The sequence below is a fragment of the Callionymus lyra genome, chromosome 6, assembly GCF_982586985.1.
Source record: "Callionymus lyra chromosome 6, fCalLyr1.hap1.1, whole genome shotgun sequence".
NCBI lineage: Eukaryota > Metazoa > Chordata > Actinopteri > Syngnathiformes > Callionymidae > Callionymus > Callionymus lyra.
Window position 1 is genome coordinate 17,939,433 of NC_141823.1, and position 24,920 is coordinate 17,964,352.

The window sequence follows — 24,920 nt, forward strand, 5'->3', positions numbered from 1 at the left end:
TAAAGGGAAATTCTTAATTATGTGCAGCAGAATTGAATTGTTAAATCTACACATTGTATGATTGTATTGCCCTTAATTATTTAAAATAAACTGTTTAATGATTCAAAATTGTAGCCATGATTGTCAATGGCCTGCAGGTGAAGAATTAACCCACATTCAGATGAAAACACTCGCACAAAAAAACATCTTCAGTCTAGATCGCCCACGTTTCTGATGTCCTTCCTCGTCTGGACAGTATATGGAGACTAGAGCAGCGATCCTACGCATCCTCCCATTTAAGAGGCTATTTATAGCAGCGGACGAAGAGGGCCCTGAGGCAGATGGGAAGCAAAAAAAAAAAAATTCAATAGTGACACAGGATCAAGTGTGATGTTTTCTTAAGCCTCTGCAGACCTGAGTGTGTAGCAGTAAAGCATCTCTGGTGGTCAAGTGGAGGGGGAAAGGCCGCAGAATCAAATGAGGGTGAAGTTTCCAATCACTGTCGGGAGCTCTGGAAAAAGAGATCGTTCCCCTCGTATTGACAGGTTCACAACATTAAGCAGAGGGCAGCTTGTGTTTCCCAAGTGACCACTGACTTTCCACCGGCCGTTTACCAGCACTCTGGAGTGTTTTTCCAAACACTCCCTCTCCCTCTGCGAGGGGTTTCCCAACCGCCGCGGCTATTATCAGACTATTTTGAGACAGCGAGTTTGACAGTGGACTTTCAGCGCAGTACACTTCCAACATCTGTACACAATTCCTCTTGTGAAATTCATTGCAAGTTATTTGTCAATCAATTAATTATATATATATATATATATATATATATATAGGTAAATATTCGAATTAAACAGAAAACAAAATTGGAAACTTCAATAAAATATATAAACAACAACATTTTTTAAGAAGATATAGTAATGGTAATTTTATTTTTTTTAAGCAGAAGAAAAATATATTTAATTATATTTTTAAAACGCTACATTAGTTGTCTTATAAAAATAACTTTGAATTTAGGATGAAATATGATTGATTTATATAATATAATGTATGGAATTGGATTTAATTAATTGTATCTAATTATATAATATACTGTATTTATCTTATAAAATAATATAATTTTAATTTTGTACTGTACCTCATTTAGCTTGACACTAGACACGTGACCCCCAAAAGGGGAAGACATTTTCGGCACAGCGCCAAAATGATCCGGTTTAAGGTCGATTAAAAATAATGGCAAAGTGTTAATGGATTGAATCTTTGTGGTTGGTTTGATGAGCATGTGAGTAGATGTCACCACAATAATAGATGCAATTAAATGAATAAAAATAAGTTGTAGTGATGAGTTGATGAGATTTAATGATACATAGCTGTCATTTTCAGATCTCAGTAGGTGGCGCTCTCTCTTTAGAGGCGAGGTTTTAGTAAATATTTATTGATAAAAGGGAAGAAAATAAAGACACTGAATGTCTAATCTAAAACTTATTTTTTTTAGCCAGAATGTAAGGGTTTTTTATATTTATTCTGAGAAAACAAAGTGTTAATAATGCATTACTCAAAGCATTAGTGAAACCACAGTTATTCAAAGCATTTGCCCTTTTGTTAAATCACGTTTGCTTGATAAGAATTGCACTAAATGACCAACCGGGAAAAGGTCAGCGTCTGTCAAGAGTTCTGCACGTCAACAACGAAGCTGACAGGAAAAGTGCCACAAAAAGAGCGACACAACTTACCGGCTCACTGTGTTGCATCACTGCGTCTAAAGTGCTCCAGCTGTCCACTTGGACCAGCACAACAGTCCAGTAAAGTTTTCCAGACGTTGATGTTGTGACGGTAACGGATGCTTTGCGAGAAATAAAAAAAAAAAAGGTTAAAAATAGATTCGAGCACCAGCTGTGTTGACCTGTGGTCACAGACGGTTTGTTTCACAGGACATGAAGCTGTTAATCCTTCTCCGAGAGAGTCTGTGTTCATGGAGATAAAAGTGTGAAGCTCCTGGCTCTGTGATCCAGACTTCATTACTTATACAGTATATGCCTAATCATTATGACCCCCTTTGTTAACAGCTCCTGCCAAAGTCAGAGTGAACAGTTAACTCAGCAAGTTCTCGCCTACAACCGAAGGATTATGAGAAGTTTAGGGATTTATATTTTAATTACCTCAGCAAAACACTGTGAAATGATCTTCTACTCACTGAGTCTTTAAGACAGACCAGGGCAAAGTGTGGCCCGGGGTCCACTTGTAGCCGTTCGACTGTATTAATGTGGTCCTCATGATGACAGAGTGATCCACATAGAACGTGTAGAAAATGTTTCTGACAGCTAACAATATTATTTTGTATTGATTATTGTGTCAACTCTATATTAAACTCAAAAATGTCCCTATCCCTACCTTAACCCTCGTGTTATCTCTGGGTCAAGGTGACCCGGAGGCCCGAAAAAATGTATATATTTGTAGTATCCCTTCTGTTGTCTGTAGGTCAAGGTGAACGACCTTCACCACTGCATATGTATTTATGGAAGCCAGGGAGGTTCTTCACATTGACCAAGAGACAACACAAGGGATACCACAAACACATTTGTTATTTAGTGCCATATAAACTCAAAAATAGTCCTATCCAAACATATTTCTTTCTTAGTGAATCCCCTGTATAGGGGGTCCCCAACCTTTTTTGCACTTCGGACCAGTTCAATACTGGTCTTTTTGACAGACCTTTAGAAAAAAGCAGAAAACTTAGTCCAAAAAATGTGCAAAAAACTAATATCGGACAATAATGATGAATCAGCAGGAGACCTGATAGAGTTTGTGATTTACCTCATTAATAGTTAGTTAGTTAGTTAGTTAGTTAGTTAGTTAGTTAGTTAGTTAGTTAGTTAGTTAGTTAGTTAGTTAGTTAGTTAGTTAGTTAGTTAGTTAGTTAGTTAGTTAGTTAGTTAGTTTTATTAGTTTTAGTTTAGTTTTATTTTAGGTTTTGATTAACTTAACCTGCGGCTTGATGTTTCAAGAGTCACAGGCTGAAATAAGATTTCAGAAAATCTTGTTTGTTTTTCAAATTGAAACCAGTTTCAGACAATAATAATTTTAATAACCAAAATTAAATTAATGTTTTTTATCTTTCTGTGGGGCCTGGTAAAAATAACCCAATGATCTAGTAACGGGTCCCGTACCAGTGTTTGGGAACCACAAACCTAAAATGCCCAGCAATACATTAACCCAAGAAGAGTGTTTTAACACATTAAAATGAAAAATAAAAAATCGACATCCAATTCAAAATCTATTTTGTCTAACCTTTTGACTTGATCAGCAATTTTATTCATCAATCAACATTAGGACCATCATGCATCATTTCCTGCAGCAGCATTTACTCATGAGATTAGGAAAGTGCAGCAAGAAAGTAGTGGACAGAGCCAGGATATTCAGAGAGAAAAGCATAAACTGTCTATCAAACAAAAATGGACCAGTGACAGTTTATTTATGGAAGCTGAGAGGCTGCAATCAGCCGTACTTTTCAGAATGTCAAGACAGGAAGCCCTGAAATCAACAATTAGATTAAATATGCTGCTGGAATACATGTAAGCTTTGACGTCAGAACGTTTGCCGCTTCCTCTGAAATATCCACATTTAGATTCAACACTTTTTCATTGATTTTATGTTTGGACCACACATTTGTTACACTGTCGTTATGGGGTTTAGTCACACACTCACAAGGTGAGGCAGCATTAAAGGCAGCTGAGTTGGTTTAGCTATAAATTAAATTAAATTAAAATTAATAAAAAAAATATTATCTGCAATTGTCATACTAGCTTTTTTTATGATAAGATAACTTTAAAAAATACCACAATGTGTTGATGCTAATGCTAAACATCTCAATGAAGTTTTCAACTGGATTTAACTGATGTCACTGTTCAAATATGACCCTCTTTGAAAAAAAAGACAACATGGTCGACACCAAGGCTTAAAAAAAAACATGTCTCTGACTCGCAACATGTGTTCCATCTCTGCTCTTACCCCGACATATACACCTCTGGTCGTCCACTTATCAAACCTATGAAAGTTTTCGGTCAACACCACTTTCATCTTGCTTATCACGGACCCCTTTCAGGTCCAAGGTGACGCTAGCAACCTTCGTCATCTGTGACACCAACCGAGATAAAAGAAAAAAGAAGCCATTTCAGATTGGTCACAGACTTCTGGGAAGCACTAAGAACCTTCTTTAGTGACTCCTCACATCAGATGGAAAACAGTCGTGTAAGCAGTAACATCTACTCTCAGAAGTAAACAAATACACATTAACCTCTCACATGTGTGGTGACTCATCGAAGGACATCATCAGCTTCATCTCCATTTGGTATTCTGCTGCAACTGTCAGACAGTAACATAGATCAAGTTCCCTCTTTGAACTCTCTGTTCTCTCTCTCTCCACTTTGTCATGAGTTAAGGAGAACCAGGGGCGAAAGACAAGATACATTTACAAGTAACAATTGTAATTTAATCAACCAACGAAATAAAAAAAGTTTGGCTTAACTTCCACAAGTTGGCAGCAAGTTCAAAAAGTCCTATCTCAACAAGGTAAACCTAATCTCTAGCTCAGTCCAGCTAACATAAAAAGGGAATTCCAGAACCTAGTTAATGCAGGATAAATTGTCAACTGAGAGAAAAACAAAAATGAGAAAAGGTAAAATAGATGCTTACCAAAGACTGGAGTAACCAACTAATGCTAATGGGGGGTTCGAACTAACGGACGGTAGAAGGAGCTGTCAGGTATTACAAGGCAGAAATGAGCAACGAGCTGACGCTGGTCTTCAGAAAATCCAGCGTATAAAACGCTGCTGAAGATTGGAAAATTGCTGACAGCTGTGTGTCTCCAGAGAAACATTTGTCGACAAATGTCAGCAGACAGGAAGCAAAGAGAAAGACAGGAACTAACAATTATCTATAAAATTAATCAGGAGAAGATTGTGACAAACTTGACTTTTTACACAATATAAAACACTAGACCAATAGACCAAATAGGACCAAAAATCATAGTCGCATTTGCACATGCTAAATATGTAGGACCTTATTATTCAGCACGTCTAACAAGGCATAACTTTATGTTGTTGCTCCGTTTTTAAGGAGCAGAAAATAAACGTAAAGAAATTTTGGGTAATAATTAAGCCGAAATTTTCATTATAAACATAATTTAGTTTTGTCCAGTCAGTCCGACGCCTCTTTTAATAACTTTTCACTCTCTAGTTGAAGCATGTTATTGTGGATGTTTTGCAATTTGGCTGAAAAGTGGTGATAAATAACTTAAAGAACAGTCGGTTAAATGCGAAAAAATACAGTGGATATACTTTCCATATTTATTTTCCCCTTAAGCTATATAAAGGAATGTATTTATATCCATTTCAACATATTCATCAGTATCATAGGGCGAGAGGCAGGGGACACCCTTGACAGGACGCCAGTATCTCGCAGGGCACACAAAGACAGACAACCATTCACACACACTCTCATACCTATGGATAATTTCCCAAAGTTCTCAATTAATATATATATATAATTATTGTTTTCCTGTCTATGTCTTTATTAACAATCAATTTAATATCTAATCATGGCACTCCTGGAATTCCATAGATTTGCGAATAAATGTTGCTTGTCATAGGTTGTGCTTCTACCTCCACAATCCACACTCTAAAATACAGTATATATATTTATTTTCTTTTACAATTATTTGTGTATTTTATTTGATTGCACAACAGGATAATCATTGTAACAAGCCACCACTTATTTTCTTCATAAATCCATTCATATTTAAAATAAAACAGTGTTAGTACAGTTGCAGAATCCTTTTGTTTACACGTATGAAAGACATCGATGACGAACACAATGGATTTTTTTTTCCTTCTACCATCCTCACGTTAAAGTAAACGCTGATGTTCAGATTGTTCTGACGGTGGTGATGTCAACCGCTGCAGACCAGGATGACGTCGTACGGAGTCATCGTCAAGGCTGCTTGACACACAGATCACTATGCTCAGATCTTCCTATGATTTATGGGAGGATGTGAAATGGAACTGCAGTGCATGACTCTAATAAATCGAAAGAAAAAAAAAAAATAAGCGTGACAGGCCGTCATGGTGACAAATAGTTGTGCTGGAATCTGATGTTCATGACTTTAGTCTTTATCTTTAAACAGAGGAAAAACTAGCATCAATACTGAAGGTGGTTATAGTGAAGTTAATTATGTATTATTGTTAATCATGACAATCGATTTAACTCAACATATCCAGCCTTCACAAAAAACTGACTCAACCCTTGTGTTGTCTATGGGTCAAGGTGACCCGAAGGCCCAAAAACATGTGTTTTTTGGTATCCCTTGTGTAATCTCAGGGTCAAGGTGACCCGAAGGCCCGAAAACATGTGTTTTTTGGTATCCCTTGGGTTTTTTCTGGGTCAAGGTGACCCGAAGGCCCGAAAACATGTGTTTTTTGGTATCCCTTGTGTAATCTCAGGGTCAAGGTGACCCGAAAGGCCCAAAACCATGGGGTTTTTTTTGTATCCATTGTGTTATCTCTGGGTCAATGTGACCCGAAGGCCCCAAAACATGTTTTTTTGGTATCCCTTGTGTTGTCTCTGGGGCAAGGTGACCCGAAGGCCCGAAAACATGTGTTTTTTGGTATCCCTTGTGTAATCTCAGGGTCAAGGTGACCCGAAGGCCCGAAAACATGTGTTTTTTGGTATCCCTTGGGTTTTTTCTGGGTCAAGGTGACCCGAAGGCCCGAAAACATGTGTTTTTTGGTATCCCTTGTGTAATCTCAGGGTCAAGGTGACCCGAAAGGCCCAAAACCATGGGGTTTTTTTTGTATCCATTGTGTTATCTCTGGGTCAATGTGACCCGAAGGCCCCAAAACATGTTTTTTTGGTATCCCTTGTGTTGTCTCTGGGGCAAGGTGACCCGAAGGCCCGAAAACATGTGTTTTTTGGTATCCCTTGTGTAATCTCAGGGTCAAGGTGACCCGAAGGCCCGAAAACATGTGTTTTTTGGTATCCCTTGTGTTGTTTCTGGGTCAAGGTGACCCGAAAGGCCCAAAACCATGGGGTTTTTTTTGTATCCATTGTGTTATCTCTGGGTCAATGTGACCCGAAGGCCCCAAAACATGTTTTTTTGGTATCCCTTGTGTTGTCTCTGGGTCAAGGTGACCCGGAGGCCCGAAAACATGTGTTTTTTGGTATCCCTTGTGTAATCTCAGGGTCAAGGTGACCCGAAGGCCCGAAAACATGTGTTTTTTGGTATCCCTTGTGTTGTTTCTGGGTCAAGGTGACCCGAAAGGCCCAAAACCATGGGGGTTTTTTGTATCCATTGTGTCATCTCTGGGTCAATGTGACCCGAAGGCCCCAAAACATGTTTTTTTGGTATCCCTTGTGTTGTCTCTGGGTCAAGGTGACCAGGAGGCCCGAAAACATGTGTTTTTTGGTATCCCTTGTGTAATCTCAGGGTCAAGGTGACCCAAAGGCCCGAAAACATGTGTTTTTTGGTATCCCTTGTGTTGTTTCTGGGTCAAGGTGACCCGAAAGGCCCAAAACCATGGGGTTTTTTTGTATCCATTGTGTCATCTCTGGGTCAATGTGACCCGAAGGCCCCAAAACATGTTTTTTTTTTGTATCCCTTGTGTTATCTCTGTTCAAGGTGACCCGGAGGCCTTAAAAAATTGAATTGTTAATTGTTTCATCTCTCGGGTTATCTCTGGGTCAAGGTGACCCGGAGGCCTGAAAACAAATGTAATTGTTGAAGCCAGGGAGGTGGTTCACCTTGACCCAGAGACAACACAAGGGATACCTCAAACACATTTGTTTTCGAGCTTCACGGGTGAACACGACCCTGAGATAACACAAGTGTTCTTTTTTTTTTTTTAACTATTCTGTGTTTTTCAGAATCTATTTCCAGCGTCTGCCTGATACATGTCAGCTCCAGAGACGCCACATTTAAAAATGTTCTCTCTGACACCCACACACTGTCGTCCACGTGCTGCCACACTTCTTAATTCAAGCATTTCAATGATTGCACTTCAGAGCAGAGAACATTGAACGGTTCAAGAGGCTCTAATAATATCTCGCCCATCTGAACTGAAAGAAGCCAGGGATGTTAAGATGGAGCTGCCGGCCTTGTTTGTTTGACTTGAAAGGCTGTATTTTCATTAGGACCATCAAAGAAAGATGCACTCATAGCCACGGTCCACCCACGCGGTCTCGCCGGACACAAAAACGTGGTCTTAGTGAGCGTCCGCGGAGTCACTCTTGAGTAGGAGCAAAACTAATGTGGGCAGACTCGACAGGCGGGAGAGCGGGGAGGTGGAGGGAACTGAAGATGAGTGTGTGGTCTTGAGCTGAAAAAGAAATGAATGAAAGAGATTTAAACTTTCTTCTGGTGTCAATAGATTGAAAGATAGTCTTGAGATGTATTTATTTGTCCATTCATTAGGCGAAAGCAAGGATTTCTTAGACTTATTTTACTTTTAATTAAAGCTATTGTTGCCTCACAGAAAGAAGGTTGTGGGTTCGCTTCCAGCCTCTTAAGTCTTTTTTGTTTACTCCTGGGATGAAGGTGGTGAATTATAAATTCATATATCATTCAGAACATTTTGCCATACAGTAAAAAAAAATCTAATTTTAGAGCAGTGACAAAGAAAATCCAATTAATCCCACTTGGGACTTCACCTTCATAAAGTACTCAAATGTCTCAGGAAGTGAACACAGTTACACTCGATGGTAAAAAGCAGATCATATTTGTCTTCATTAGGAAATATCAATGAAAAGGCAGTGTCAGGTCACAAGCTTGCCTCGTAACTATTCTTCTTTTCTCTCCTAAAGTTCTTCTTCTAAGTTCAACGAACACTAACACATTTAAAGTTATTGAAATACGAAAAAAATCTAAGATGTTTTAATCAGTAAAACATTTTTCTGGATTGATTGACAGACGATATCATTGTCTTTTTCATATTTCTTTTAATGTAAAAAATACATAATCTTAAAAAAACAACATGGATAATAAGACAAACAAGAACTGTTATATATGATGGATTCATGTTTGTGTATGTATGTTTTTAACAGGTCACTTTTTACATGTTACCTCTGGGTCAAGGTGACCCAAAGGCCTGAAAACAAATGCTTAAAATATGTTTGTTCACCTTTACTCAGAAACAAGACAAGGGATACCACAAATACATTTGTATTCAGGCCTGGAGGGCTCCCCTGACCCAGAGATAACACAAGGGATACCACAAACACATTTGTATTCGGGCTTTTGGGTCACATTGATCCTTATATAACATAAGGGATACCACAAACACATTTGTATTAGGGCCTTCGGGTCACCTTGACCCTGAGATTACTATAATAAATACCAACAAATGGCAGGTTAAACATTTAGTCACTGAATCTAATCTTGAGTTTACAATTTAAAGTCCTAATCTTTAGTAAAACTGTGTTATTCATTTGTAGGTTGGATGGATTTGGCTTCTGACCAACACGCCGACCGCACAAACGAACATTACGCAACATCTGCCCGTCACAGGATGAGTCACCATGACGACCAGACGTGTGTGTCAACAGTCCAGTCTGACATCATGACCTGAATCAATTACCTTAAAAGTTATCCCTCACAGTTTCGCCAGCAATTTGACTAATCATTACGTCAAGTCAGACCCGGTTATCTGTCGACGGGCGAGAGCAACTAAGTGAATGGAAAGAATCCCGGGAGTCAGGAATCACCGAGAGGTTAACTCGGCAGCTGTTTTTGAAAAGTTTGAGTCCGCGAGAGACTGGAGGAGCACTGATTACCTCTGTTATTGGACGGTTCGGCACACATGTGACCTATTGAACGGTGACTGGAAAGCTCTGCAAGTGGCTCTGTCAACACTTGCACATAAATAAAGCTAAAGATAGGGTGACGTGGCCTCGGCCCAGGTCCCCCACACCCCCACCCCCCCATGAAATGTCTTTTTATAGCAACACTCTGATTTATAAAAGGCTAACGGGCTCTATTTTGGAGCAGGGTGGGCTTGTGAGGGATCGAGATGGTGGAAAACTTGTGATGCCTCCGAGCGCATGACTGACCCCTCTGACTGGAAGGTGTCGTGGTCAGCGGTGGGAGTCGCGGCGAGATAGCAGCTGAGATCAAAAACAGCTGAAGGCCTGTGAAGTTGCTGGAGACGATCCAGACGGACAGAATGGGGTGATCACGCAGGACTCTCCCCGTCAGACCCATTAAGTTATCAGATAACGCTGCACATTTTCGTCGCTTTTATAACTGTTTGAAAATAAGTCAATTTTTTTTTTCTGATTAAAAAAGTAAACATACAATTAAATACTTTTTTTTTTTTTTAACTCCAGTCCAGTTTATCCAATATTTTCAGCACAATCTGTGAAATTACATTGATTTTCAATACAATTTAACCCTTGTGTTATCTCAGGATCAAGGTAACCCAAAGGCCTTGTGGTATCCCTTGTGTTGTCTCTTGGTGAAGGTGAATGACCTCCCTGGCTACCAGAAATACATATGCAGTGGTGGAGGTCGTTGTGTTTCTTCGGTCCTTCGGCTCACCTTGATCCTAAAATTACCTTTTTTTAATATAATGATGATATTTACTGTATATAGTATTAGAATATTCTCTGCTTAAATTGTCATTGAAAAATATTATTGGCTGAAAAAACAATATTGGCGTTGAATATTGGTTAAATATTGGAACTATTAAAAAAAGTCAACATAAAAAATAAAAAAGCCAAAAGACCAAACACATTAAATAAATATATTTAAGTTTCAGACTAACGTTGTTTTTAAATCGATTTTTTTCATCCAATATTTTTTTCTAATGCCAATATAAGCAGACACTGTTCTAGGTATATATGATTACACTTTACTGTCAGCATATACAATGGTGCCCCTGAAGAAAATTATATCCATCTATCCATCCATCCATCCATCCATCCATCCATCCATCCATCCATCCATCCATCCATCCATCCATCCATCCATCCATCCATCCATACATCCATACATCCATCCATCCATCCATACATCCATCCATCCATCCATCCATCCATACATCCATACATCCATACATCCATACATCCATCCATCCATCCATCCATACATCCATACATCCATCCATCCATCCATCCATCCATCCATACATCCATACATCTATATCCATCCATCCATCTATATCCGCCCATCTATATTCACCCATCCATCCATCCATCTATATCCATCCATCCATCCATCCATCCATCCATCCATCCATCCATCTATATTCATCCATCCATCTATATCCATCCATCTATATTCATCCTTCCTTTTTGTAGGTTTTGTTCCTTCTTTCTATTGGCTTGACGGCCCCTTAGGACAATCACAGCAAATCAACTGCCATCATCTGAGGATGGTGTTTGTTTAAGATGTGCGTTCAGATATGTTGTGAGTTCACTTCCCTTTAAAAGCATTTGAAATGTTTAGGCATGAGCTAATATCATTGATTTATGGATTCATTGGACGCTGCGGAGGTGTTTTGTGTCTCCGGTCTCTTTGAATATTTATTATTCTCAGTGATGTTCGGAGCAAACATGGCACGACTGAGTCACTACACAGTCGGGCTAACTCCGGTTGCCATGGCCACGGCGTGTAAACAGTTGATCTGACCGATTAGAGGGTCATTCATAAAGTTCCCTGAAGAGCCGGTAGGTGAGCTACAAATAAGTCATGCTTCAATTCTGGGTAACCTCGCTCAGTGTGGATCAGATGTCAGGGGTCAGCGTGTGACTGTCAATCTTAAAATAGTCACGACGGGTGTCTCAATCGTGACACGGCGGTGATGCCGACTCACTATATTGAATATATTACTTTTAATGGTGATAAGAAACCAGGGGAGACGTGCCCTCTAATATCTGCATCTCCCCTGATTTATAGTTCAGTCGGCCAACCAAGGCCGTTCCCTGACAGACTATATGTTCTGGCTTTGACACAGGAGCCATCAAAAGGTGAGTGAGATGTTTTACCTGAAGCCTGACCCTGAACACCAGCAGCTGACACGCTTGTTTTTTCCAACAAATATGTCGGCGAATGCACAGAATCCATCACGCCGTCTTATAAACGACACGTGCTTCTTTATTAAGCCCGTAATAAAAAGACACGTGTCGCTCCGACGGCCTTCATAAGATATTTTTGATTTTATTATCTGACAGGGTGATGGCGATACATCACCGACTCACAGACAAAGGAGGAGGGGAGATATGAGCTGGCCAACAGTCTCCATGTTGTGTTACATGTGATGCTCGTCTCCATGGTAACTGCACAGGGTCCGTAGCCCTGTGATTGCCAGATAGCGTCACCGCCCTTCACAGCATCCAGGAAGTTGATTTAGGGGTGAAGTCCGTGCTCTGGACCACCATGATTATGGATTATTTATAAACCGATTTGGTTTTGTTTTTCAGTCCCCTTGTTTGAATCGTCGAAAAATAATTTTGGAAAAATATATATATATATTTAAGTCTTAACCTTTTGCCTGGTGTGGCTTTTGGGCAGAAATAATGTTTTAGTGAAAATAAATTAAAATTCAATGAACAGTTTTATTATATACACATGAAATTGAACATACTTAATTTTATTCCTAATAAAAAAATATAAAATGGTAGCTGCTGCTGACATTTTCTTTACACTGAATATAGTTTTGTTACTTTAAGCTAGTCCGTTATGTTTGATAAAATCCCTTTAATTAATTTTTTTAATTCTCCACACAGAAAGAATGTGGGATCGAACCTTCAACCTTCATGAGCTCTAACTCTATTAAATTTCCTCAGGGGCCATATTTTATACAGTGGCAGTCGTTAGGGGCCATCAAGCAATAAAAAAGGAATTAAAAAAAATGAAGTAATAAAATCAAGATGAATATGATAAAATAATTATTTTATTGTATTTTATTAATTTTTTTACATTTTTAAAATCTAATACAAAAGCACTTTAATAACTTAAATATTTTCGAGGGTCAACAAAAGTCCAAATACAAATACAATAAATTCATATTTAGATACCAGTTATGAAAAATATAAATTGATACAAAATAAATTGTATATTATTTACATGTTCTTTGACCTCAAGAGGGCCGGTCAAGGGGCCGCATGTGGCCCTCGGGCCGCAGTTCTAACTGATGATACAACAACTGATTGATATTTTGTGTAACTTCAAAATCAATTTTTGACAGAAGGACACAGAAGCTGCCATTGAAAAGTCGAAAAAGAAAAATTCATGGTCAATGTTGAGTTTCTCATGAAGGCAATTTTGCACAAACCTCTGCTGATTTGATTTTAAAAACAGAATCACTAAGATGATGTGTCCAAATATAGCTCCAGCTTCATTTGTCAACTAAATTCAATGCAGGATATCGGCACCTGCTTGTCATCCACTTCCTGTGACTCATCATGGATTCTCATCCATCACACATCTAAAAGTTATTGCATTTCGATCTTGTCATTCGACTCGCAGCAAGTCTATATTTCGCAAATTGGTCAGAAATTGCTGCGTCTGAGAAAGATCACCACAACATGCACACATCATGATGCTAAAAATACACCCGGCTGACTCTATTTCGGAGGCCTGGCTGATATATCTGATTACATGGCACATCGATTGTGGTCCGGCATGATGTGTCCGCTCAGGTATTCTGAGTAATGAAACTCCCTGCTGCTATTTTGGGGAGTGTATGCACGAGAATGTGTTAAGTATAGTTTACAGCGACACACAAACCTTCATTTTTAATTCATGAACTTCCAAACTGAGTTGTTTTTCACAGACATCAGCAAATACTAGGAAACAAATCCAGGTTATTTTTTTGGTTATTTAGCCATCATGAAAAATCCAAGGTCAAGAGGTCCAAAGCAGAGGATGGCAATGACATGCTTTATGTATATATACTGTAACTTTAAAGACTAGTGTTTGGATTTGAAAGAACATAAGTACACACATTTCATTGTTTTGCCCATTAGACCAATAACAATTGTACAAATATATAAGTATTTCCTTGTTTGACAAAATAATATATTATACTTTGGCACAAAAAAAAAGTATGTGCAAACTGGTAATATTGTAGAAATATTATCATATTGTTTTAAACAAGCAAACAGGCTCCCGTTTACTTCGAATCACGTGACCAAGGTTTTTGTTTTTTATTTTATTTTAAACTTAGCTCAGTACTGACATCTAACGGCAAAATGTATACAACACAGTCGACTAATCCATTCTTTCAATTTATCAGCGCTTTGCTTTTAGCCTTGTGCTTATTGTTATAATTACCTTTTTTTTTTAAATAAAAATGATCTTGCTAGTTATTATTATTATTATTATTTTGAAAATGTATACATTTGAATAAATAACACGCTTTAGGCGCTTTACAAATAATAATTACTTACTTACTTATTATTATCATCTTTTGGGTTATATTTTTGAATAGAGAAAATCTAATATTGTGAACTTTGAGAGTTGTTACTAGATTATCAAAGAACAGCTAAACAGGCTTCAACTAGGGAGCCTTTTATTCCACAGGCTGGCTTCAAAGATATAAACTATTAAATAAATTAAAATGGAAAGGTTAAAATGATTTTAATGATGAGATATGTTACACGTTTTGGCAAGATTTACAATCATCCTATTTATTTATTTACAAGCAACCATTTCTAATGATGAAATCGTTTTTAACTCATTTTTCTACACAACTTCCAAAAATAATCTGTTGAGCCAGGAGATGAAACCAACATAAATGGTCTTGATAAAAAAAGATGTTCCTGAAAGAACATAACTAGAAATCAGACAGCTTTGATCATTTATTTCCAAAAGGAGACCTCCTGAGGGATCAATAAAGTTTTACCTTACCTTACCTTATTTTAAACTGCAAAGGGAAAAATAAAAAAAAAGGCAAAATTATCGCAATTACTTTAATTATGCATGATTTATGTTTAACAAGCCAGAAAAAAATATATATTTTCAGAATATCAGCTTTTGTAAAGTTAGTAATTATTGTATTCAACACAATTTGTTAATTTAAATCAGCCAGATTGCTAGGGTTGTCAAGTGATTGATCAGATATTGAAAAAGTATTGATATGACATTTAGCTCACCGTCACAAAATAAACATCTTTATCTCATGTCATCTCTGGTTCAAGGTGAACGAGCTCCACTACTGCATATATATTTCTGGAAGAGGTCGTTCACCGTGAGCCAGAGACAACACAAGGGATACCACAAACACATTTGGGTTCAGCCTTCGAGTCACCTTGACCCCAGGATAATAAAAGGGTTGATGAGCATTTCTAATCCAGAAATGACTCTTTATAAACCTGGTAGTAAGGAAGACAAAATTGGGCAGATACTTTAACAGGTTTCATTTATTGCAGCAAACATTTAATTAAATTACAAAAACAGTCATGATTGACATAATTCAACTCGTGATCTTTGACTCGATCAGATAAGAGCAGGTACAGTCGTCCTCTTGCTGCAGGAGCCAGATGTGTTTTATTGCTGCTTTGCTCCAGTGTTTTTAACAATAATCCAAGTGCATGGAACCCAGGATCGGTGTCACCCATAACTCAAGTTTAGCCCCTAAATCTTACAGGTATTAAAGTGTTCAGTCTTTCACAGCGTCTAAGAAACCTAATCAAGCTGGTATTTGTGAATACTTAAGAATAACCCTGATGGATGTGAATAGATGCATCGCTCATCGACTTAAGAAGAGTCCAGATCCAGCTCCGGGGAGGATTGAAGGCCTGCAGGGGGGTCCGCAGGTCGGAGCTGAAATGTCGGCGCACAAGAGGATCATCGAGGATCAGCCTGAGGTCTGCAGACCATTTGTCAAGTGGAAACTTAAGTTATCGCTGACACACTCACAGCCACGGTAACCCATGACATCACCGCGTAACATTTAAGCTCCAGCGGTAAAATACTAGCAGCAGCCATCGGTGTCTAATTAAAAAAAAAAAAACTTCCCTTTAAATCTTTAAAGTTCATAACTGTGACAGAGACGCCCACCAAGACAAACTACAGAGAGGTATCGATGTTATTCATATTTTTTGCATTCATTGCGCTGTTTCTGTGCATCATGGTTTCAGGCTCGCGCGTCTTCAGGTTGCATTAGTTGGATGAACGCACTTTCCTGCCGTTCAGTGGCTGAGGAGGCCTGTAGTTGTTCTCCATGCGTAGCCTCTGGTCTTCTTCCTCCCCGTTGAAAAGTAGCAGGCGGAATTTTCCCAACTGTAAAACAAATAAAAATAAATTAAGTTACGCCCGTTTTCGTGTTGCATAAACCTTTCCATGAACCTTGCTCTAAAGTGCAACTTGTAAGCTTGCTAAAAGGATGAAGGGGCTTATTCTGTTTAGTGGTCAAATCCATTTAACGGACATGACAACATGTATTGGCCATCGTCGGTCATGATCTTCTGACCGTCAATCAAGATCTGCCCTAAATCAAGCATCAACCACACCTTAAACAATTACAATCATAACTTTTGACATATTTTGATTGATTCATCACAACTTCTACATTTCAGGTTAAATATCCATCATGTGAAACTAAAAGCTTCTCAAAGCAAACCAAACATTTAAATTAAAAAAAACAAGTCACAGAGACAGGCTTTTCCTTGGATTTCTCGAACTCCTGTGTGGTTCTCAGTATTATCTTGATCTTTAAAGTATGTACTTTTTTGAGTATTGTTTTGATTGTCTAAGCGCTTTGTGACCCTGGTCTCGAAAAGCGCTATATAAATAAATATTACTTACTTACTTATGGCTGCTAAGCTAATCAACATTAGCTTAGCAATACTCAGAAGTTGCTAAAACTTTAGCAATCGAATAATCAGGAAAACGCCTAAAGAGATTTTGATTAAACAATGACATTTCATGTTTCTAGAGTCTTGTGCAAATTGATTTATTTTCGCATTTTGAGTTCATGCTGCGTTTTATCAAGTCACGTTTTCAGATGTGATTAGCTAGTTGCGAACGGAGATAAACGCATCATCAGCGTACAAGATACTCTAGCTAGACTACCAAAAGTTTCTGAAATATTGATTAAAAATATTAATATATTAATAAGGTATTAGAATTAGAAGGTAAAAAAGAGGATCATCCCAACAGAGGTTAGGATTTCAAGATGGTAATGTAGCAAAACAAAAGGTATTGATACAACTAGAGTATGTACAGTACATGCAGAAGTCAGCTCAGATGAGTCAGTTGTGTAACAGTTATGTCGCTAAAACAAACTTTTCTCCTCAGCAAGAAAACATGGCAGTGACAAGAGAAACCCAAATTCAAATTATTAACTGAAATATCTTCATTGTTCAAAGATAATCTGATTGGATTTTTGGTAATGTGATGGGATCAAATCTTGGAAATGGGTTGTTGTAAAGAACGATTCTAAAATCATGTCAAATCTCTAGTTGTGTTGTTCAGAACTTTTCAGCAGGATCAGTAGGATCTTGACAAGTTTTATCCAGAAAAACAGGATTATCCCAACAGGGGGCAGGATTTTAAGGAAGATTTCAGGATGGAAATGTAGCAAAACTTTAAAATCAGAAACTTTTACTTCCAGTGTTAGGAACACAACATAGAATTAGTAGTTTTGTGTGGCATCAGTGAAAAATAAAATAACATACAAACGACGCAATAGAAAAACAGACCTAAGGCAGCCATTATGCTTCGCCTAAAATAAGTCAAATAATACATTTGTACCGTTTTTGGAATATGCTTTTATATCCATTTTGCTACTGCGGTGAAGTAGATAAAGTACTGTGATCATCTTCAGTGTTTTTATTTGAGACGCACACAAAAACAAACTACCTGTTCCTAACCAGGTAGACAAAATATTGATACGTTGTTCCATTTAGAGAACTGGTTTTCCAGATCCGGTCACCTAAAATGAAGTCTGTCTGATGATTCAAAGCTATGTTTCTTGAAAAACAAAACGGACAGAAAGGAAATTAAAAAGGAATTCCATTTCCGGATCATTTTGATTACATTTTTTAAATAAGTGGCGCATAAGGATTAAGGTTGAAGTCACTTTTTCTTATTCCCTGCATGCCAACTAGTTTTAAAAGCTTCTTTACATTTCCATTCATTCTCCAAGAGAATTTCAAAACAGAAATGTGGAATGTGAAGCAGCATGCTAGTCAGAGATGTCGCGATGTCGGAGCTCTCCCCTGCTGGGACTCCACGAGAGGCATTTCCCAATTAAAGCCAGCTCTCGGTTCAGACGTCCATTCCTCGCGAAGATCAGCAGGAGGAGATCAAAAGCTTGAGCTGTGGAGTCACAAGTCGAGGGGCCAGCTGGCCAGCTTACACCCCCCTTGAGCTCCTTCATGAGCACAGCTTTACCCACTGGACACCGGGGGAATACATCCAAGCTACCGCCCTCATTACGCCTCCGACTCCTTTACTCTGGACTTACAAACATGGAAGAGGAGAAGAGAAGAGAAACTAAGCCCAGTATAAGACAGAGTATAATCTAGCGAGGAGGACGGCCAACAGGTGGGAGGAAGACATGTGCGCCGCCCTCATCCAGTTAGGAAGCTTATCTTGTCGACGGGCCAGAGTTATCTGACCTAAAGACACAGATTGTGTGCTCAGCACTGAATCACCGCGGATAGAAATATGGCGACCGTAAGACGCTCGGATGAGGTTTCCCTTGTTTGGGTCCTTAAATAAGTGTTACGCAACAACAGGTCACCCTCACAACGGCTGCTGGGATGTAGACCATCACTTGGTACTTGAGGCAAAATTCTGGTGATGAGCATCATGATGCGGGGCAAGGATACGATATATTGAGATACTGCGATTTGTAGTATTATCTATGTACTTGACTCTGATGTTGCAGAATTTATAGACCACATGACTTTCGATAAACTACTTTCATTTGTTTTGAAACCCTAAATATGTCCAAACATCAGCGTTTAAAGCCACTGGAGTCCATTGTATCCTCTCGTCCTCAGTCACCACTGAGATTTTATGTGATTTCATGGATCCTTCAGCTGCGGAGGACATAATGACAGCTAGCAGTACAAACACTTTATTGAAATATAAACAATTAAAAAACTTTGTTAAAAACGATTTGGTAGTCGAATGAATATACTATATATATATATATATATACACACACACACACACTTTTTTTTTTAATCGATACTTTGCCGTTACATTTTGATTTCTTGAAAAAATATTTAGTGATGTATTGGTGCATCAATATTTTGTTACACCCCTACCGAATACCTTTACTTTCTGCCAATGCTATAATAAAAACACTAAATATTTGGAGTTTCCTTTAACATCTAATACAAATCTAATAATAAAAACAAAAATAGTTTTTCTTTTAATTAAGTTAATCTAATTAAAGTATTTTTTCATTTTGTTTTATTTACTTCAAGATGCATTTAAATATATACACATACATACATTTCTTTTTTTTTTAATAATAAATAATTAAAAAAAAAAAATTAATAATCATGAACCATGAAAATAAGTGCAGGAAACACTTGCCTGCTTTTCCGACACAGTGATCGGCTCCTTGACGACGATCCAAATGACGCTCTCATAAAGCGGGGGGGTTGTCAGTGAGCCGAGGTAGGTCCAGTACTGAAGACTGCTGGGAAGGAGGCACTTTGGGTTGAAACTTTTGAAATCCGTCACACTTCCCTGTAGTCGACGGACGGAAAATGTAAACGCAAGAAACTGCACAACGGACATCCAAAAAAATATTCTGTGAATACAATTCACCTTAAACTTGACCATGTACAGAGCATCCGTTACTGTGTGGAGCCATCTGTGGTCGTCGCCCGTCTGAGGGGAGACAAATGATTGTGCACAGAGTCTGTTTAGTTCACCACCCGAGATAAAAACATTCTCATTCATTCTAGAAACACCAAGATGCATCTCTACACATTCCACTTGTAATAAAAGTTTTCCGTCCTTATGTTCATAATTTACAAGAGACCAAAATATCTTACTTCTAAAAAGATTCCAAGGACAGCGAGTCCATCTGGAGCGGTCGCAGCCTCCCCAAACGTTCTGTACTTCTCAGCATTCCAGTGAACTAAATGAAGCTGGGGAAGCACAGAAACATGAGAAATTCCACTTATTTCATTACTCAAAGCAAATGCATCAAAATCTCTGGAGGGCAAGAATTAAAGAATCCCTTGAACAGTAAACAAAGCTAGTTGTTGAGCATGAATCTATAAATGGAAAAACATTATTAGTTTTTGATTTTCTCCCAAATAAAGAAAAGGATATCTTGCTTTTTTCATGCAGCTTCTTGTTGTGCAGGAAAATACACTTTTTCAAATGGTCCCATTCGGTGCATAAGGAGCCTTTTGTAACAGCTTACTAACAAGTTCTTCATTTTTTTTTTGGTCAAGTACTGGTCACTGTACAGCGAAAAACGTTTTGAATGATAAATGATTTTGATAATATTTTAGTCTCTATATAGATGTAAAGGGGAGTGATTCGTGAAGCGGTGTCATTATTTTCAGAGTCCACTAGATGGTGGTCTCTGCACTATTTTCTTTTGATTTGAACAATTCTTCTAATGAAACATCACTTCTTTTTTACTGATGGCGCCACCTACTGACGTCTAAACAAGATGACACTGTTTCATGAAGCTTCACCAGCCCATCACTAGCTAAGGGTTATATGACTAAATAATTCTTGAGGAAAAAAAAAGTATACATTGTATACTAGTGATGCACTAGTGAAGCAGCAGCTTTATTTTTAGAGGTCAGTAGGTGGCACCCTCAGTTTAAAATAGTGAGGTTTCTTAAGAACAGTTGATTAAAACAAAAGGCTTATAGAGCCAAGAGTGCCATCTAGTGGATTTTGGAAAAAAGGACACTGCTTCATGAAGCTTCGTCAACACATCACTATTAGATCATTGACAGAAAATGTACTGTATATTTTTAAATGTAAAAACCAAATATTGTAAAATAAGAATTTATTTTTAGCAGAAAAATAAAAGGTCAGAGTGGTCACCTCGGATGCATAGCTTTTTCCTGCCACAGTGTGCTCAGAGCCATGGCTGCCTTTTCCGCCCCAGTGGAAGTGAAACTGTTTCAGCCTGTACGGGTTCTCAAGAGGACCTCCCTGGATCACTGTGGAGGAGGAAGGATGTTATGGAACGAAAAGACCCTGATGAACAACAGAAAATCCATCAGTCGCTGAATAAAACAAACGTGACGCGTCGGTCGACGCTGCTACTTTGATCAGCTCCCGTGAATACAAACTGAACGTCCATTAGGAGCGTCACGAAGACGGGCCCGGGGAGAGTGTTACACAAGCCTTCAGACAGCTGAGTATGGACTTCTTCTGGGACACTCTAATCTGATGTAATTCATTCTGATGCTGCTGACAACCTCGAGATCAGCGCGGCACAAGGCTAGTTAGAGAGACGTGAAGAAAAAACCCTTCCGAGACCGGAATAAGGTCAAATATATATTGGCTCTAAAATGATTAATGGTTCATAAGAAGACAGGGACCAAATCAAGAAGCCTTAGTCTGTATTTTTAAACCTGCTGACACATATATGATCCACTTGAAGTTGATTTAAACCATCTTAAGTAGAAAACCAGCCACTTATGACAAACTGCAGCTTTGTGGGATTTCAGCGGCGTTCATAAACGCACAACTAAACACTGCATTTCCTGTACTATTGTCGAGGAAAAACCACTCGCATTACATTAGAAAAGCACCAACATGCTGAGCTCATCTCGGTAATGACCGGGTAGTTAACAAGGATCCACCCGATATAATGGACCCGTCGGTCATAATAGCAGTTGAGAGGCTATTATTGTGTATCCAGCTTAATCACTTGTTGGCTTTATAGGCAGAATTGTGTGCAATTTTCAGCCAGTCGGTGATTTCTTTTAGTCGCATCACATGGATGGAGATGTTCTACAGAAGCCAGGGCAAAGTATGGCTCGGGGGGCGTCATGTCGCCCTCGGACTGGATGTATGTGGCCGTTAGGAGGTCACAATAAAGCCCATCATGTTGCCCTTCTTACGATTAATAACCATTTTTAATAGTTAAACTTTGCGTATAACTTGGTAAAGAAATTCAGGTTGTTTTTTACCCCCTAATTTTTATCTTATAATGAGAATTTTTATTAAATTAAATGGAGCATTCTGGTGTAGCACCCATCCAAAGCCTTCTGCAGAGTTGGCTTCAGCATTCACTTCCATCATGTTTTTAAATGAAACGTTTAAAAATGAATTACAAAATAAAATAAAAACTTGTGTGTGTTAAGCTTTATTTTAGTACGTCATAATTACATTATTTCTTGCTAAATGATTTGTTAAATGCTATGAATATATATTTTTTTAAGTAAAATATTTATTGATTTATATTTCCCATCATATAAAAGCTTTCCTTATTCATCCTTTCATCTGCGTTAAAAGTGATTTTATTAAAAGTTTTTTTTTTCCCTTACCTGACCGATCGTCCGAGTCATCAAAGTCCACCAGCACAGAGCAGCCATTGTTGGTGATGTTGCTGGAGCTGCAGTGATCGTAATTGAGGACAATCGGGCTCAGGCTGGAGTCATGTGAAGCCTCCTGAGGGTCGATGTCGATGGGAGACTGTCGGTTACCCTCGGCGACTGGGTAGTTCTGGTGCCACACAGAGGGACCTTGTGTTGGAAAAATAAAATAAAAAAGAAACGGTTCATTTCATCCACTGACTCCAGGCTGCAACCAACAGTGCTAACAAATGGTCGCTTCTCTAAATCAATAGAAGCGACATGCTTGTATTTTGCATTTGTGTGTTTGAACAATTCAGGCTTTGCAGCAAGTCTTGAATATCCCACTGATCACTTGGAAAAATAAAAGAGTGACGCAGCTGTGACGTCAAGACATTTTTTGAGAAGGTTTACCATTTTTTTAATCGAGCGTAATTACAAACCCATCAGAAGTCATTGGTTGGTTTTAGATGTTGCAGCTGAGTAAGTGGTTGCAAATTCAGTTTAATTTATGTTGTTTATTTTGGCTCATTCTCCATTTACCTTCTGCTGCAATGTTTGAATGACTCACCTGTCAGGCAGATACAAAGCTTATGAGTCGTATAGTCTTTAAAAAAAAAAAAAAAAGTCATCTCGATGGGGAAAAAGGCCTAAGGAGCTTCAGAAGTCTGAGGCATCACTTGTAGATACTAAATGACCCTAAAGCTTGACCCTCACAAGGTGATGCAAATGGAGTAACAATGACCGACTTAAATTAAAAAAAAACCCTCATCTATTCTTGAGATACAATGGGATTAAAGTTTGCGACGCTCCTCCTGGACAAAAACATGGGCAAATCCAGCAGAGGATTAAGGTGGTTTGGGGGGGCCCCTAAGCTATTCTTTGTGTGGGTCCCCCCCCCCGCTCATACTCACGCCCTCCCAGAAAAAAAACAGTAAAAACCCGGTTTACATTACACTCGCAACTGATACACACGCTTGAGCCGCTACACAAACACTTCAGATAAATATGTGTTTAAGTTGTGTACGCGACCGAAGCCTCCACTGACCGAGTCTATCCCTCCATTTTAGGAATTCCATTTTGGGTGGTTGTTGATCCCTTTGTTCTTTCAGCTGCCACGCTATGATGTCAACTGAAGTATGAGTGACATCTTTAGGATGAATATTGAAAACACAGCCGTGAACCGTAGCTATAGTTACGACGACAACAGCAGCAGCAGCATCCATTTGGGAGTCGATCAACTTCCCAAGTGGAATGATGCTCATAATTGTTGAGCATCTCTAGTGAAGGGAGTTTAATATTGTGTTTTTTCCGGTGTTGTTTCACTTCTGATTCAGTACATTTTTCGCTGTTTATTTGTGTATTTATTTGAGCATCCTGGAAGAGCCCGAATTAACTTGCACATCAGGCCTAAAACAAACAAACAAAAACATGATGGAAAACAATAACCTTACATTGTCAAGACTCTTCAGTATTACATACTGGTTTACTGATGTACAGCTGAAACAAATGTCAGCAAAAGGTTATGTCTGATTTGGTTATTATGCATCTTAGTTCAGCCCACTTAAAAAAAAAAAACTAATAAAATTTAAGTCCCTATGTGGCCACTCAGGCGCCAGCGGGGCCTTAACACACGGGGCCCCACTGAAGCCTTGACCAGGCGGTGTAATAATCCACACCAGGACTCAGTGTTCTGACAAGTTGATCCAGAGTCAGTGGCTGGTCAGCAGTGAGCTCAGACTCTTCAACAGGAGCGTAAACATGGAGGGATACTTGAGTGACAGCCTTTTTTTTATTTGATCATTCATTGAGAATTTAATCTGATTATTTTAAAAAAAAAAAGTATATTTATTATTATTATACCTTACAGGTGCGTCATCCTGGCTGCAGATCTGACATTTTTAAAAACACGTATTCAACTTAAAAAGAAAGTGGAGGAGTGACCTCACCGTCCTCTTTCCCGTATCCCCAGTGGTTCCCGGTCATCGTGGCCGCGTGTGTCCGCAGGACGGTGCGAGTTTTCGGCGTCTGTCGCACGTGTGTGTGAGGCGAGCACGGACGTGGAGCCGGTGCCGCTAATGATGGAAGGTTGTGTGGAGGCGGGAATAAGATCAATTATCCTCCTCCGGACACGCCCCCCTCCCTCATCACTCCTTCTTTTTTTCCCTCTCTTTCTCTCTCTCTCTCTCACACACACACACAGCTGACATGTTAACCCTGCTGCTTTATCCTCCGATAATGCGAGTGTGTGTGACTTAAAAACACATGTGCATGTGTGTCAACATTTTTTAAAAATAGGGCCATGACATAGTGTGGATTTAAAACAATTGTTGTTTTGTTGAACTGTTGGAAAATATTGCTTGTTTTTTAAGCTACGTTTGGACCAGAAAATATATTATTATGCAACTATAATCATTACAAATAATTCACAA

The 24,920-nt window shown here is 38.7% G+C and overlaps 1 protein-coding gene and 1 long non-coding RNA gene across 2 annotated transcripts in view; one reads left to right on the forward strand and one right to left on the reverse strand.

The window, feature by feature from the left end:
• Positions 1-24,920, forward strand: part of LOC148076600 (uncharacterized) — a 201,489-nt gene that overhangs the window by 141,727 nt on the left and 34,842 nt on the right. The window lies entirely within an intron of this gene.
• ca7 (carbonic anhydrase VII) lies at positions 16,109-24,530 on the reverse strand. Its single transcript, XM_087793119.1, has 7 exons — positions 24,438-24,530; positions 22,462-22,659; positions 21,008-21,126; positions 19,990-20,085; positions 19,760-19,822; positions 19,523-19,678; positions 16,109-16,249 (listed from the first exon to the last, which is right to left on the reverse strand). Exons 1-7 carry the CDS (start codon positions 24,472-24,474, stop codon positions 16,130-16,132), a joined length of 789 nt encoding a protein of 262 aa, XP_087649245.1. The 5' UTR covers positions 24,475-24,530; the 3' UTR covers positions 16,109-16,129.

What these genes read in the sequence shown, in the direction of transcription:
- ca7 (XM_087793119.1), bottom strand. Translation starts at nt 24,474, where the DNA reads ATGACCGGGAACCACTGGGGATACGGGAAAGAGGACG. An exon ending in GGGATACGGGAAAGAGGACG is followed by an intron (nt 22,660 to 24,437) that starts GTGAGGTCACTC and finishes TTCCAACACAAG; the next exon opens with GTCCCTCTGTGTGGCACCAG. An exon ending in TGTACATGGTCAAGTTTAAG is followed by an intron (nt 19,679 to 19,759) that starts GTGAATTGTATT and finishes CGTCGACTACAG; the next exon opens with GGAAGTGTGACGGATTTCAA.